General features: G+C 35.2%; 1 protein-coding gene across 1 annotated transcript; it reads left to right on the top strand.

Moving 5' to 3' along the window:
• Positions 1 to 5,442: 5,442 nt before the first annotated feature.
• LOC140789811 (dihydrolipoyllysine-residue acetyltransferase component 2 of pyruvate dehydrogenase complex, mitochondrial-like) lies at positions 5,443 to 16,774 on the top strand. Its single transcript, XM_073139657.1, has 20 exons — positions 5,443 to 5,525; positions 5,633 to 5,707; positions 7,092 to 7,194; positions 9,746 to 9,879; positions 9,971 to 10,059; positions 10,134 to 10,174; positions 11,296 to 11,351; positions 11,444 to 11,518; positions 11,610 to 11,702; positions 12,609 to 12,848; positions 12,961 to 13,033; positions 14,389 to 14,477; positions 14,564 to 14,649; positions 14,773 to 14,848; positions 15,213 to 15,280; positions 15,385 to 15,451; positions 15,524 to 15,619; positions 15,693 to 15,795; positions 16,177 to 16,266; positions 16,361 to 16,774. The coding sequence occupies exons 2-20, from the start codon at positions 5,669 to 5,671 to the stop codon at positions 16,429 to 16,431; spliced, it is 1,689 nt and encodes a 562-aa protein (XP_072995758.1). The 5' UTR covers positions 5,443 to 5,525; positions 5,633 to 5,668; the 3' UTR covers positions 16,432 to 16,774.
• Positions 16,775 to 17,017: the final 243 nt, after the last annotated feature.

Here is a 17,017-nt window from a genome sequence, read left to right as displayed (position 1 = left end):
AAGAGATATAAAGATGAGATTGGATTAGCTATCCCATATAATCTCATGTTTGGTACGAAATTAATAGACGAGATTAGGAGTCCAAACCGAATACCATATCCTCCAAAAGAGGGGATATAACATTCTATCTAGGAGGGGGATGATATATTACAAGTGGAGGAATAATGATCTTATTACTATATTACTTATTTAAGAAATAATAAATTTAGACATATAAATAACAAACTAACAATCTTAACTACTCAAATTTTATTTTTACTTTTTTTATCTTTTTATTAGTATTTTATATTTTATATTTATTTAAAGTATTGCTATATTAAAAGACTTTCAGATTTTTTATTACACGTTTTTATATTAACTTATTCTATTATTTGTATTACATTTGGTTTTAATTCAAATTATTTTAATTGAATGTGATTAATTTTGATAATTACATAATATAATTTAATGATCTAATTTAAGTTTAAGATAATCAACAGTAGTTTAAAATAATAATTGACATTTCTAATTTTATTTATCACGGATAATAATATAATTTTATTTAGTTATCATATATATAATCTTGTATAAACAAAATAGTATATTAAAATTATAATATGAGATCAGTAATCTCAGGGGATATATTATCTCTTATGATAAGCCCAAGGATGGTTTATTCCCTCTTATTTAATCCTACAATGAAATGGACCCTTAGAAGGACAATAGTAGCCTTCTACATACCATTTAATAGTAGCTCAAGTCAAGAAATGAACGGTGAAGGTCATATACTTTTATTGTGACAAATAGTTTGCCCCAAGGCACAAATGTGCAAGATCAATCTTATCATGCTAGTGGAGGAACCATATGAAGTTGAGGTTGAGCCAAAACTGATAAAAATGTTTGACTAGAGGCGGATGCTATTGAAGATGTGGAGATGGATAAGGAGGTCCATGTCGAGATCTCCTTCCATACTTATTTCGGAAGTAATCGATCCGTTTTATCATTATTAATAGAAGTATTCACAACTGTCTCAATGAAAAAATGATTTGATGGATTAGATTAGAGGTAGAGCAGTCCATTGGGTTTGATATGACAATTAGTGATGGCGCGACCTATAGAGAGGCTGAAATATGTCATGGAATGGTGCTTCAGATCCAAGGATACTCCTTTACCTTGGACCTACATTCGTGGCCCCTCGAGGAGAAAATGTTGTGCTCAATATTTACTTCCTTCAAGGCCTCAGCAAGATCAGTTTCATCAATTTCAACTTTGGAAAATTGACAATTAACTTCTAAAGTAATGTTCATGATGTGCACTTCAAGTGCAGGCTTGCGCCCATTGATCGATTTGCTTAAAAGGGGTGTAGTGGATGCCTCATGTAGCTGATCAGACTATTAATAGAGCAGAATTTATCTACTAATCTAATTGCTCTTTTGGCATCAATTAAGATGTAGTAGAATAAGGAGTTTTTCTTAGGGGAAAAACTCATATGTGAAGAACTTTATTAATTCCAATGAAATTAATGCAGCTTGATATATAACACAAAGGGGAAGATTGAGTGATGACCTATGAACAAGCTCCACAAGCGATGACCTATGAACAAGCTCCACAACTTAGTAAACATCTATAAAATACATTATAACAAGCCCAAAAGGCCAAGTGTCCAATGGTTCTACCGCGACTACTACAAATCCAAATATTAATAATCTTCTAGGGCACTAAGAGGAAGCTGTAACAAAAATCACCTACGCGAACACATATAATCACTATAGATAAACAACACGTAAAGAGATAAAATAAGTAAACTAAGAGAGCAACAAATACATAAGCAAATCATGAAAGGAAAATAATGACAAGCCTTGATGGGCACAAATAGCTTACACATGTTAGATTCTGATAGGGAAGGCACCAAAATATCCATAAATCTCTAAAACCTTCATTCTCCACCTATACCATACACCCCATGGCTGAAACCACCAAAGAGGAGGAGTAGAGCATGAGCTTCCTATTAGCGGTGGCAAAAATTGACCCGACCCGATAATCTGATATGATAACTTGGCTCTTAATCGGATTTAGGTTTAGTCTAATCAGGTTCGGGGCATAAACATGTCAACTTGCCTAATCCGATTAATAACCAGGTTGTGTTCGGGTTTATGCAATTGACCCGTTTAAATATACGCGTCGGATTGGGTCAACTCACTAACCCGTCAACCCGTCAACCCCACTATATAAATATTAAACTTTTAACCCTAACTCACACCCTAACCCTCACTGCCTCACACCTTCTCTCAAGTCTCACTAGTCGCCTCCCACCAACCCTCCTCCACTCCTCGTCGTCCTCCTTCTCCACCTCCTAAGCATACCCAACCCTATTCGGTGACCGAGAGGGCAGTGATGGCGGCGGCGGTGGAGACGAAGGCCTCGTCGTAGGAAGCGAGGAGGGAAGGGGAGATTTACCTTAAATCCTTCTCTCTCAACCGTCTCCGATCTTGCCACTGAAGACCACACTCGAAAGCCTTCTCTCTCCTTGATGGTGGAGACGAAGGTCACCGCAGCCATCTCCGATCTTGTCGCCACCGCAGCCGTCTTTGATCTCGCCGCCACCGCAGTCGGATCTCGCTGCCGCTGCAGCCATCTCCGATCTTGCCGCCACCACAGGATTTGTTACTGCTGTAATTAGAAGAATATGTTAGGATTTGTGGGTTAATTGAGAGTTTATTGAGAGTTTATTGTATAATAGATTATATTTGTGTTAGGATTGAATGCATGGTTAATGGCTTAATACTTAGAATTATTATTTTTATGTATAAATTTTGAGTTGAAAAGAGATTATTGTATAATGTATTATTTATATAGGGTAAATGATACGATTTAGACTTCACCGATGTCGTCTCGAGTATGGATTCACTTTAGGGGTTTCTTTATTTCTTATTTTAATATTTAATTCCTAAGAAAATAAGTTTTTTGTAAGTTGCGTTCGAACGTGGTCGTGAACGTCTACATCACGTCCAGAGAGTGTGAATTGTGCGTTCGAACGCCTGCATCGCGTTCGCAAATCCAGATAAGAGCGAACTATGTGCGTTCGAACGCGAGCAGGCGCGTTCGAACGCGAGCGGCGATAATGTACTATTTAGGATTAATTTTGAATTGTTTGGTTAGCCTCTAAAAGATGTGGATGACAACCATAGAGAATTATTATTGAAGAATTGAGTTTTGCCTTGCCTCTTTCGTCTTCTTCGCTCTCATTCTCTCGATCCTCGGCGATACCGTTTCTAACCTCCCTCGACCGGCCAATCACCCTAGTCTCTTAGGGGTGGCCCTCTCCTCCCCTTTCTTCCAATCTATCCAACACTTGCCCTAACCCTTCCATCAATCATAACCCTTTCACCACCACTTTTCACCGGTGCCACCCATTAATGTCGGTCCACCCCCAACCACCATCATCTAGGATCTCGTGCCTCCATCCACAGATTTTGATCAGACCTCCCCCGACGTTCGTCAACTAATTGAACGATATCTCGAGATCCCTAGATCCGATTTGCTTGAAACTTGATTTGTTGAAAAGCTATTTTCTGGGGCTACATCATATCAAAATTTCACATCGATCCGACGACGGAATATTTCGAGATCTATTTACAAATATCCGTGCTAAATCTAGTCCAAATCTGAAAATCGGAAGAGATCGAACCTTAGCCAAAAAGGGGAGATCGTATCAGTAAATTAGTAAATATTAATTTTTATATGGGGTAAAATAGTAAATAAATAAATATTACCGTATTATTTGGGTCGTGTTAATACGACTCGTTTATTAAACGGGTTATACAGGTCATGCCATGTTAACCCCATCCATTTATTAAACAGGTTACAGGGTCGTGTCGTGTTGCCCATTTAATAAACGGTTCGTGTTTGTGTCCATTAAATGTAACCTAGTTAATAATCGGATCGTGTTCGTATTAGGGTGATGTTGACCTGACCCGAATCTGACCCAATCCGAACTCGCTTAACCCGACTCGATTGCCACCCCTACTCACTACAAAAGAGAGGGAGCTCTGCCTCTTGCTATACCTCACATCCCATGGCTGAAACCACCAAGGAGGAGGAGTAGAGCACGAGCTCCCTACAAAAGAGAGGGAGCTCTGCCCCTTGCTATACCTCACGATGTCAAAATTCAGTGTTGAGATGAGGCTGAGATCTAGGAGAAGAAAAGAGTTAGTTTTGAGATTTGGGTAATTTAAATAAAGTGAGAAATTAATTATAGGGAAATTTGTATATAACGTAATTGTGATTTACAGATTACATTTTTACTATTTACAAATCTGACCCTTTAATTTAGAGAATATGTGCAAAAAATATATTCTTAGTATGACTTGGCTGAGGATATATGCAAAAACATAATCTGACCCTGGGTTAGATTTGAACTAACATTGTCAAAACATTCCATTAAGTAGAAATATTTATTTTTAAAATAACTAATATACCCTTATTTTTAAAATGTTTAAATAATCTTAGTATGACTTGGTTGAGGGTATTTTTATAACTTTTTTAAGTTTAGTTAACTTAACGGCAGGATATTTTTTGTAAATATTCACTAAATCATAGGGCTTGATTTGTAAATAGTAAAAAATATAGGATGTAAACCATAATTTTATTAAAATACATTGTTATATGCAAATTTATCTTAATTATATTATTACTTGACTTAAATCATCATCCGATATAATACGAAATCCATCCAAATCTATCAAAATTATTAAAATCTCATCACCTCCTGGTTCAAAATTCTGAATTATAAGAAAGTAAAATTGTAAATCAAATTTAATAAATTTAATGGAGTTGGGTTTCAAAAGGAGTCATTAGCCGTTATAAACCTTCTTCAGAAAATCTCTCACCCACCTTGGAACTAGCGCCACACTTTTCATACTTGGAAAATTTTCACCGTATATCTTTGGGTCTTTTATCTCTTTTACTCACTATTACGGGGACGCTAACTACAATGCTAGTCATAGCTAACTTAGGTAGATAACATGGCTTCAAGACACTAAATTTATTAACGTTTTATCTAAGAAGAGGAAATGTTGACAATTTTGGCTTCTTCCTTTTATATATAAGATGCCGATCTAATCAATATTTTATGTGGGGCAAAAAAAAAGTCAGACTTAGTTAAATCTATTAGCATTTTAATTGAAATTTTTTAAATAACTTACTGATAAATTTAGTATTGTATATATATAAACAGTTGATAAGATTAGTATTTTATTTTGTCAACTTACAGATATAAATATTAAACTTATTAATATTTTTATAAAAGTAAAAATGCTAATATTACCAACATCTTATGTGTGTTTTGTTATTAAGTCTAGGGGTGTTCCATTTCCGTAAAAAAAAGTTTAAGAGAGGGCTAGTTTGGTCAAAATCTCGTCTTCTCTCTCGAAATATAAATTCCAAAACAAACCCCCCCCCCCCCTTCTCCTCGTCTCCTCGCTCTCTCCAACTTCCCTACCTTCCCTTCTTTCTTCCCTTCTTTCTCTCCCACTATCGTTAGCTTGGTTCTCTATCTCTCTCTAACTCTTCACTATAACTCTCTCCTTGCTTCTCGGATAGACGAATTCGATGGTATCTGATTAGTTTTCCTTTTGGTGTCCTTTTGTCGCAGCTAGGATTGGAAGCAGTAATTAGATCGGATCCGATCATGACGCGCGCTGCCCAGTTCCTTCGCCATTCCCGCAACGTATTTCCTCTGATTCCCGCTTCCAGCTTTCTTGTATCCCTCTTGAATAAGTTTGTGCAATTTCGGATAAGTTCATTCTTCCTCTCATCCGGTCTGGATTTGTATGGAGCTCTTAACATTTGTTCACGCATGAGAATAATTTATGGCGTCATAATTGTTGGGTCTGATTCTCTTTTTTATTTATAAATGGAGACAATTTGGCTTGGTTTTCCACTTCTATTTGATTTGCAAGAAAAAGATAAGGAATAATGTCATCAACATGTTGTAGTTTACAATCAGTAGTATTTTTTTCCGCATTTATTATTATTGTTTTTATGTTGTTTTAAATTGTATACTTGACTTCGTCTTGCCAAAATGTTGATGTATATGTTAGCTTCAGATTAGCATTGGCACATTATGCATTTTCCGAGTCCTTGACTTAAAACTATCAAGATAAGTTGAAAGTCAAATACTTTAAGCAACGCACTCAAAGATGTACATAATATAATATGGGAATGAGTTTGGAGAGATATTGCCCAATACTGTGTAACATAAATCTATAAACTTGGATTTTCGTCGCAAGAAGAAAATAGTTTAGAAAGTACTATCACCATGGCTTTCTAATTATGTATGGTTATGTCTTCTGTTTTCATATTTTGTGATCATGTTAAGAAAATAGCCATCTCCTAGTGATGATTGGTCAAGAAAAAATTGCCCAATACTGTGTAACATAAATCTATAAACTTGGATTTTTGTCGCAAGAAGAAAATAGTTTAGAAAGTATTATCACCATGGCTTTCTAATTATGTATGGTTATGTCTTCTGTTTTCATATTTTGTGATCATGTTAAGAAAATAGCCATCTCCTAGTGATGATTGGTCAAGAAAAAAAATCTTAATGGGTTAAAGTACAGTATACCACTGAGACAGATGATAAATAGATCGGTGAAAATTACAAAATGCAATTTTGTTGATCTCATTGAATTGGACACTCTGAATCTGAAATGTCTATTATTGTCCTTGCAATCTGAAGTACAGAAAGATCATTCTGACCTACTGAGTTTTATAATTGCCTTCTTTTCTGCGTTGCATTACGTTGCCTTGCTCCAATTTCATAGGAAATTGACAGTAGTAAAGCAAGAATCCACTCAAATTCATGGATTTTCTTTAGACTTGAAACGTGATTAGGAATGAATGATTATTTCTATTATTTGCAGTATTATATTGGTCTATTGGAAGCCTACTTGCAGACTTGTTGTTCATGTTTATATTGAAACTTGTATGGAGGACCTTACCATTTGATTTTGATTTGTTTTATTTCTTTTTCATATATGTAGTTTATTCTATCGCAAAGTAGCTTTGCTTTTCTCTGTCTGCACTTTGTTATTGACTTTCTAATTATGCAGTTGAGAAGTGCTCAGAATATACTAAAATATGAGCCTGTTGGTTTTGCTCGTTATTTTTCAAAAGATGCTAGCCCATATATCGGAAGAGGAGATGGCAATCATGGTATGCATTTTCCTTCTAATATACTACATAATTTTCAATTTCTAAATGGATCCTGAGGTAGTAGGTGCTTATTTACCTCTCATCATATTATTTCTGTTAAATTATGACACAAATAGATTTACGGGCTTTGTTGATTGTATGAGTTCCCAAGTTCATTTTGGATGAATAATTATTGAATTTTCAAAACCAGGATTTCAAGAATTCTTTGATTGAATAGTGTTTCCATAGTTCCGTGACAATGATGCCTGAGTGAATTCAGCAGGTTGAAAAAAGTTTGTAATATACATGGTTGCGCATACTAACATCTGCATGTGCTGTATGACATGGTTATGCACCATCTGAAGATGGTATCTATTTCTTGATTAACATGATTATCCATCAAAAGCAAACTTTGTAAATATCTGGTAGACATGAATCACATGACATGTTATGCTGACCATATGCATATACTTTTGATATATTATAATTACAATCCAATACCTAGTCTACATTATTTTTTAGAACTTTCTTAGTGATATCTAAGTTACAAAGACTTCCCATTTAGCATATCGTATTGGAGAAAACTATTGGATACTTCATGGATAGTTGCATACTGTCACAGTTACTGGACAAATGTTTCCATATTTATAAAATATAAGCATATGTAAGTACATAGGTAGACCTGCAAATTATATTATTGATTTTCAAGATTTGCCTTATTATCTTATTTGTCTTATGTTGTATCTATGTTTGTTGAACTTGTTGATGAGATTTTTCTTAATGAATAACTTGATGGAATTTAGGCCTTGTTTGGTTTGAGGCTAAGCCCCGAACTTAATTAGTTAATCTCATTTCACAGTCTTAATTTTTTGGAGAATGAACTCAGTTAGATATGAAAAAGATAAAAAGATATTTGGTTATCGAATTAAGGTTAGGGGATCTGAAGGCAGTTCAGAGGGGGTCCCTGAACTCAAAGCAAATAAGGCCTTATGTTTTAACTTTTAAGAATAGCCTGATACTAATATCAACTATCAAGAACCTTGGTTATACCCTAGGAAACTCTAGCCATATCATATCAGATACCATATTGGATATGATACTTGTTAGATACATATAAATATGTGACGAATTGTTACTTTACGTATCCTAGTTTTTCAAATAAAACTAGAAAGTGGATACTTCTAGGATACTTCTTAGATATTTTTGAAAGTTCAAATGTAAGTCAAATTAGAAATTTTGTTAGTTTGGAGAGTTCCATTTGTAATGAAATTATGAAACTTTACCCTAAGAATATACTATCGGGATGATCTATGAATTTGAAGGAATCTGGTACTAAGGTTTTGTGCCACAAGAAACTCGTAATTTGGGAACTGATAATTTACAGATCAAATGCTTTGATTTTGATGAGCTAGGGATGTGCTTATAATAAAATACAAGCAATCATAGGTATATATTTTATTTGCGCTTAGTTCTGTATTAAATATTATAAAATATATATATCATGTACACATAATGTACCCCCAGCATTTGTTATCTTTGTTTTCAAAATTTATCATGTCAATATATCTGTTTCGTGTTGTATACAAATTTTGTATCTGTATCAATATTTTCTAGGTACCTTTACAATTGCTTTTCTCTATTTTCATTTCAGTGTTTGAACAATATCTGTAGCTTGTCATATATTCTTTTAGGAATTTTTAGATAATTGGCACCAAAAACTTTACAAATATCATAATTGGCACTGAAATAATTGAGCTTCTTTCAAAATTTCCATGATGATATTTTAAATCTAGTGGCAATTATGATATTTTAAAAGTTCTCAGCAGCAATTATATAAAAATCCCTTTTATTAAACATATAGCAAACCATTCATCTGCCATTACCAATTTTACTTGGTCTGTCATCTTTGGTGCTACTTTGTTTGGTTTAGCATAATCACAGTAATAGATGGATACTTGTTCTCTTATCTTTGATTCTACTTGTTAGTCTCTTTTCTGTCTATGCAATTAAGTGTTTGCACCATATTTTGCAACTTATCCGATATTGTTCTTCTTCAGAACCAGTTGGAAATACTGTATTGCCATCAGCACTGCAATTTGATATTTCATTTTTTCCTGTTAAATCTATATTTATCAAAAATTGGATACTAGGTCCGCAAGAATGCTGGTCTTGAAAATTAGCTTAGCATAATCATTAAAACATGTGGAATTGTGGATGCTATGGTGTTTGATGTGAATGTGTGATATGACTGTTGTTATAGTAGAAGTGCAGATACATTTAATAATCTGTGGATGTTGTTTGGTCCATTAATCTACAATAAGAAATTTTTTAATTCAAAATACAAATCTGTGGCATAATGCATGAAATTTATTATCTCTATTCTGCTAGTGTAAATAGCCAAATACTGTCCAAGTTACGCTCCTCATTATGTGTTGGTACATCTTGCTGGTGATGCATTCACAAATTATGTTGTAATGACATCAGAAACTTGATGAGAGTCTTTTTTATAGATTTTTTAAAGATTGGATATTTTTTAGTGATGGTCATTATTTCTTCTTTTGGTTCTTTATAGATATGTCAAGGTGTCATCAACATGGACATGTGGGAAGCAGAGATAGGGAGTCCTGCTCTACTGCACGAGGTTTTCAGATTAAAAAAGAGGGTTGCCGACACAGAAGTTTTGTGAAAGAATTTGACGTCTTCAAGGTTATAAACTTGTAATAAACTGTAAAATGATGCCTTTACCATCATATCCAGTGGCCTGACCTGACCATGAAAATCTTGTCATATTCTTCAGGTATCTTTCTCAGGAGTAATCAAAACCAGTCCTTCATCTGGGACTCGTATTCTACTGGGTAGCACTGGGTTCAATAACTCTTTCTCATGGTTTGTTAATATTGTTTATTTATATTATTTCCTTATATTAGCAACATCTTTTTTAATTTTTGTTCTTTTAATAGTATGCAGGTAGATCAGAGGAAATGTTTTTCTAGTGATGCAGGTATATTTCCCTACCCTCTCACCTGACTAAAACAATTGACTTATTGTGTCTACTGCACAAATCAAATGTGAAAATGGATCCATGATGGAACTTAGTTGAGAATTGGCATGCAATGCCTCTAAAGCAAAAGTAGGCAGGTGATTAAGTCAATGACTTGCTGTGAAAACCATAATGCAAACAAGTGGATGGAGACTCACTTTTTTGCATCTTGCACTTGTGTGGGTTTGGAGAAACCCTGTGAAATTCCTCGCACATGGGAATGGCTTCGCAAGGAAGAAAATGGGCAACCAAATTGTTTAAACTTTCAACCTGTTGCCAACCTAATGTCAACTGTTGGAAGCTCAATGTTACCTAAGAAAGGATGTTGAGATCTGATTTTCTGAATGTAATTTTCCAGATTTGTCTTGCTTCTGCCTTGTTTATGTTGTGCCCTTTCTCTTAGATCCTCTGCAGGTATTGTTGGTATGCTTCTTACAAATGGCAAAAATGAAGACAAATTAAATATCGATCTACTTGCATGTATCCACTGCTTCATCATAAATAATACCAAAGAAAGATAAATGTTAAGGTAAATAATGCATACATCACAAATACATCTAAAATTATCCATGTGTACTATATCCTGTACTGTGCATGTCACATTAAAGCTATGAAATATCTATGTGTTCTTTTGTGCTTCTTATAGGCTTACCATTTCAGTTGTTAGGGCTTCTTCTGTGCTATGAGTAGGCTAAGGTGTCAGGTTGTTGAAGTTTAGTATGAGGACGGTAAACAAACTATTGGAAGTTGGAAATCATGGATTGATGTATACAAAGTTCTTAGATGGTTAAACTAAAAATCTAGAATGATCCATGAATGGTCGATGTATATCCAAGTATAACATTAATTCATCAATCAAGCAGAAAAGTCTAGGAAACCTAGCTATATATTTTAGTATTTCAACTTCTTGGAGATCTAATTCTAAAGGCTCTCTTCATCATATTTTCTCTTTCACCAGTGTTGCAATTGATTGATTTGGTTGTCGGCAATTCTGCATAATAGTTGCTTCTAACTATACCTAACAATAACAAAGTGGTGATGCCTACACTGATCTTCTTAATATATTCAATCCATGGTTCCAGATCTTCCACCACATCAAGCTATTGGGATGCCGTCCCTTTCACCTACAATGACTGAGGTGTCATCTGTTCTCTATACCGATCAAATTTTAGGTTTGCATTCTATTATTGCTGAGGTTTAAAAAATAGTTCCTTTTTGAACTGCTTATAGGGAAACATTGCAAGATGGCTGAAGAAGGAAGGAGACAAGGTCTCTCCTGGTGAAGTTCTTTGTGAAGTTGAAACAGTATGTTCTTCACAATCTCATATGATGAGTGCTTATTTAGTAAATCTATTAGGCAATCTCTAAGAACTTCGAGAATATTATGTTTGATTAGGATAAAGCTACCGTGGAAATGGAATGCATGGAGGAAGGCTATATTGCTAAGATTATACATGGAGATGGAGCTAAAGAAATTAAAGTTGGTGAGGTACTTATTTTATCCATATAGAAATTATTCCTAGGCTAATTTCTGTCTAACATCTTCCAGCTCGTTTTAGAATGTTAGAATGTTCTGTCTGCTTCTCATTTGATAGAGTTATTTTATTTATTTATTCCGGTATTCATAGATTCAGATAAAATGAGCTAGATGATGTGATACTTCTCTAATGATAATTTCAAGTCATCGTCTTGTCTCTTGTTAGATCATACTGCAGGACCCATTGTGTTGCCCAAAATTCAAATGTCTTGAATTTATATATGCTTAGTTAAATTCATAAAAAAGTAACTTATTGTACTTCAAAACTCATGCCGAGACCTGGTTTGATTTAGCTTGCAAGTTGCAACTTGTTTTCAGCTGTAGCTTGTTTTGACATCGTAGGCCCCATCATAAAGATGATTTGCCAATTATCTCTGTATCCTTGATGAAGATGTGTCCCTTGCCAATGGCCTCCTTAATATTTGTTCTGTCACCTTTTTTATGTCAGTATTTAGTAGATCACTTTGATGATATTGACTTGATGTTCTTGCAATGTTCCTTCCTCCACATTAACTGCATATTTACTAGGAGGGTTACTTGCAAAATATTAATCCTGCTATCCCTTATCTACTGATTACTTGTCCTACCTAGCTCCTTTTGGAATAATGAAGTAGGAAATGATTAACAAATAGTCAAGAATATATGAGTGAAAGGATCAATCTAGAAAATCATTCAACTACTGGCTACCTTACCTTATAATTGCGGCCTGGTGAGGTAAATATATTCAGCTGTTAATTTATTGCATTCTGGATTGCAACATCACTGTATAGCAGTAAGCGATTCATTGATGCAGAATGATTAACCTTTTACTATGTGAATTTAATCATTATGGTATATTTTTTTTAATTTCCTGATTAGATTATTGTCATAACTGTGGAAGAAGAGGATGATATTGCAAAGTTTAAGGATTATGATTCTTCAGCATCTTCTTCCCCTGCTGAAGTAAAGGCTCCACCTAAGTTTACTGCACCAAAAGAGGAGGAGCCAGAGCCCGTTAAAGCTCCTGAGCCAAAAGTTATGAAGACTGATGAAACTTCTCGTTATGGAGATCGTATTTTCTCTAGTCCTCTTGCAAGAAAGTTGGCAGAAGATAATAATGTAAGTGCTTGACTGTTTTAGTAATGGTCAACATTTAACCAGGTATCTTCTTGTGAATTCTTTACTGAAAGCATTTAATCTTTACTTCTTATGGCATTTTTCATTCAAACAGGTGCCCCTTTCAAGTATCAAAGGTACTGGTCCTGAAGGGCGTATTTTGAAGGCAGATATTGAGGATTACTTAGGTATGCTACTAGAGTATATGGAAGTTTCTCTGAAAAAAACACTTTTATTTGGTAATATCTAATCTGAGTATGAGAACAATACAGGGAGCACAATATTGCCATGAGGTAACAAAGAATATGCTATTGGTTTTAAACTTTTACTGAGTTTGTAGTAGCGAATGAGCATGATATTCATCATCCTAATATCAAGTGATCAATATCTGCAGTAAATTTGAAGGAAAAGGGTAGCAGAAAGATAAAAATAACTACTTTTGTTTGGCCAACTACAAACCTAGAGTATTTCTCTTTCCTCATGTTACAAGCATGTAAAAGAAGCCATTTTTCCTCGCAATTGAATGAACATGTTAGGTCAGCTTCAAAATGCATATTTCTTTCATTTTTTTAGAATACATATTTTTATAGTGCCTCAATTTTAGAAAATTTGGAAGTTGGCTTGAACATTTCTGCGAGGATTGTTTTCCTGTAAATGCAAGACCTAGGGCCACTATTCTAGCCTTTTTTGCATTATCCTAGTTTGAAGAATGATCTAATTTTGTCTGAAATCTAGATGCATTAAATATGCACAAGAAACGAACACATTCCTAACCTCTAAGGGCCTGTTTGGGTAAATTAGGAAAATTTTGCATAGGAATTAAAAGGTGCAATTAAAGGATCCTATGTGTTTTTTTTTCTCAGATTGATTTAATTTATCATGTTTGGAATTTGGATAGTTTAGGAAATTTTGTAGGAAAAATATTGACGGATCAGGAGGAGGTGGTGGTGGTCATGGGCAGAGGAGGAGGGGAAAGAGGTACTGAGCAGAGAAGAAGGAAGGGGGTGGTGGGGATAGTGGCTGAGAATGAGTTAGGTGGAGGAGGTGGTGGTGGTGGTGGTCGTGGGTGGAGGAGGAGTTGGTGATGGGTAGTGGAGGAAGAGGAAGTGGTGGTGGTGGGTTGAGGAGGTAAAGGAGAGGAGAGTGGTCATAGGAGAGGAAGAGGGAGAGAGAGGGAGAAGGTGAGGGATGGTGTAGGTAAAAAAAATCCAGAAAGAGTGGATTTTGTTTTCCTTTTGAAAGGGGTGTTTCCTATGAAAAAGCTTTCCTTGAAAAAATTATCCAAACACTCACATAGGGAAATTTTCTGTCCCTCTAAATTTTCCTAAGGAAAGCCAAATTCCTATAGAGTTCTATCGGAATTTGGGCTTATCCAAACTGGCCCTGAAGAGGCTCATGGAAGGATCTCCAGTGGTATCATCGTTCTTCCATTGCCTCTCATCTTTCTGGTCAATATCCCACTCACATTAGGTTTTTTAATGCTGTTTTTTAGACTTAATTATTTCAATCCTTTCCTCTGATGGTACATTTCTGCTTAATGAAGCCTCTGCGACAAAGGGTTCCAAGGCAAAGGATTCAGTTGCATCTCAAGCATTAGATTATTTGGATATTCCAAATACTCAGATAAGAAAAGTAAAGCTACAATACCATGAGAGTCCAAGTACCTGTATTATTTGGTTCTGAAATCTTGTTAAGGGTATGATTTTTCTTGTTTGCAGATTACAGCATCACGCCTGTTACTATCCAAACAAACTATTCCCCACTACTATTTGACAGTTGACACACGTGTTGACAAACTCATGGAGTGAGTTCTTCCATTAACTCTCACTCTTCCCATCACAGTTTGTATAGGGATTGTCACAAATTTCAAACTAAGTTGAGAATCAGCTAGTAATGAAGTTAGATTAATAATTTCAATGGAATTTAGGTTGAGGAGCCAGCTAAATTCTTTACAAGAAGCTTCGGGTGGGAAAAGGATATCTGTAAATGATCTTGTCATAAAGGTTAGTGTCTTTTTAACTTCTTATTATGGTTTTAATTTTTGTGTTGCTCCCTGTGTGATCCGAGGCTAATGGCATCTAATATGGGCCCTTGGATACTTTATATATATGCTTTCATTAGTTTATATCGAAGATAAAGTTAGGACTGTTGCTGAAAAGTTTGCAGCTTTTGTGATCTACATTGGCCAACCAAGTTGCTTCTGAGTGATTTTAAGCTTTTCAAGTTTTAGCTAAATAAACGCACATATCTTGCAAGTAGTCTTTCGTTGTTGGCACTGAATAACCAGATTTTGGCTATTATTATTTATTTTGCTTGTTTGGATTGACTTCTCCAATGATGTGTAATTTAAGTTTACTGAATCAACAGGCTGCTGCTTTGGCTCTCCGAAGAGTTCCTCAGTGTAACAGCTCTTGGATGAATGATTTCATCCGTCAGTAAGTTATTATGATTTTTAATAAATGAACAAGAACTTGTTTCCCAAAAGGTAATATAGAACTATGATATTTCTTTTGATATGGTTTTGTGGTTTCTAATCCAGGTACCACAATGTTAATATAAATGTTGCCGTACAAACAGATCATGGTTTGTTTGTGCCAGTCATCAGGGTAGCTACCAGAACTAGTTTTTGTATGTTCCTAGGTCCTGCATTTTTGTGACATGAAGCAGAAATTTTTCAGGACACAGACAAAAAGGGACTCTCTACAATAGCAGAAGAAGTGAAAATGCTGGCTCAGAAAGCCAAGGATAACAGTCTGAAGCCAGAAGACTATGAGGTAGGCTCTGATATGGATGCAATAAATATGGCATTAATTATTTACTTAGTAACTGGGATGAATTATTTTGCAGGGAGGCACTTTTACTGTATCAAATCTAGGAGGTCCTTTTGGGATCAAGCAATTTTGTGCAATTATAAATCCTCCTCAGTCAGGCATTTTGGCTGTTGGCTCTGGTAAGAATTGTGATATTTGATTTGCACTTGATTGATGATAAATTTCTTGATGTATAGTTTTGTTCCATGTTGTGCCATTTACAATCTTTCTCATCCCGTATCCTCATAGTATAGTATACTTGGAGTTAAACATAGGATTTTACGTTCGATGCTCCGTACTCCTTCAAGATCATTTTAGTGGGCCTTAAAACGCGAACTGTTTTAGAAGATTGGCATTCTGGTTAATGTTTAGTACTGATCGGGTACTTTCCTGAGATGCTAAATGTGCATCTAGCAGAGACACCAACATTAGCTCTCATTGGATTTGCAACATATAGATGTTAACCCAGAAACTTCTTTACTATGTGTGCTTATTGAGAATGAATTTGGCTTTTGGAGCAGCTGAAAAGAGGGTGATACCTGGGCCAGACCAGTTTCAGTTCGGTTCATTCATGTCAGTCACATTAAGTTGTGATCACCGTGTTATTGATGGTATGTGCTGCAAGCAGGGATGAAATGGATTATTTCTATTGGTTAAATTATTATATCTATGGTTCTGGATCTGACTATTTACCCTGTGTGCTAGGTGCCATTGGTGCTGAGTGGTTGAAAGCATTTAAGGGCTACATTGAGAGTCCACTCTCCATGTTGCTCTAAAGGAAATCTCTATCCAGGCATTTTTGTAGGATATGTGAAATAAGGGCTCCTCTTTTCTCTGTTTTCTTGTTATGTTTTGCTTTTCTATTTGGCGCGGCATCAATGAGGTCCAAAAATCCAAGAGGTCAGAGCCAGGAGAGCTGACCAAGTTTTTTTTTTATAGTATACTTTCTGCTTCCCTTCTGATGGAAGTGAATATAAAGCAAGTGGTAACTTTTTTCACGAGCTTTCTACTTTTATGGTTGCTCATAACAGCCGCTTGCATTCATTGTTCGTCACCTCCTCAGCTTCAATCCTATTATTTACTGGATTTCATTGATATTAATAGACTAAATTCTTAAAATGGCATTGGCTAGTTGATACTTTAGTATAATATTGAAATTGCAGCCAATCCTAAGTTTGTTAGAACTTTTTTTTTTTTTTTCGTTTCCTTTCTGCAGTTAGAATAAACTCTTTCAGATTTCTTCTGTCTGGAAGAATATTTCGTAGTTAGAAAAATGGGCTTCTTTGAGCCATCTAGCTTGCAGCACTGAGATTATTCTTTGCATCTTGCAGCATCTGCAAAGAAGTCAATTGCTTGCTTGAA

This window comes from Typha latifolia, chromosome 5 (genome assembly GCF_019914945.1).
Source record: "Typha latifolia isolate L0001 chromosome 5, TyphaL0001v2, whole genome shotgun sequence".
Classification (NCBI taxonomy): Eukaryota; Viridiplantae; Streptophyta; class Magnoliopsida; order Poales; family Typhaceae; genus Typha; species Typha latifolia.
Note: the sequence above shows the minus strand (reverse complement) of the source record. Positions and strands in the feature narration are given on the sequence as shown.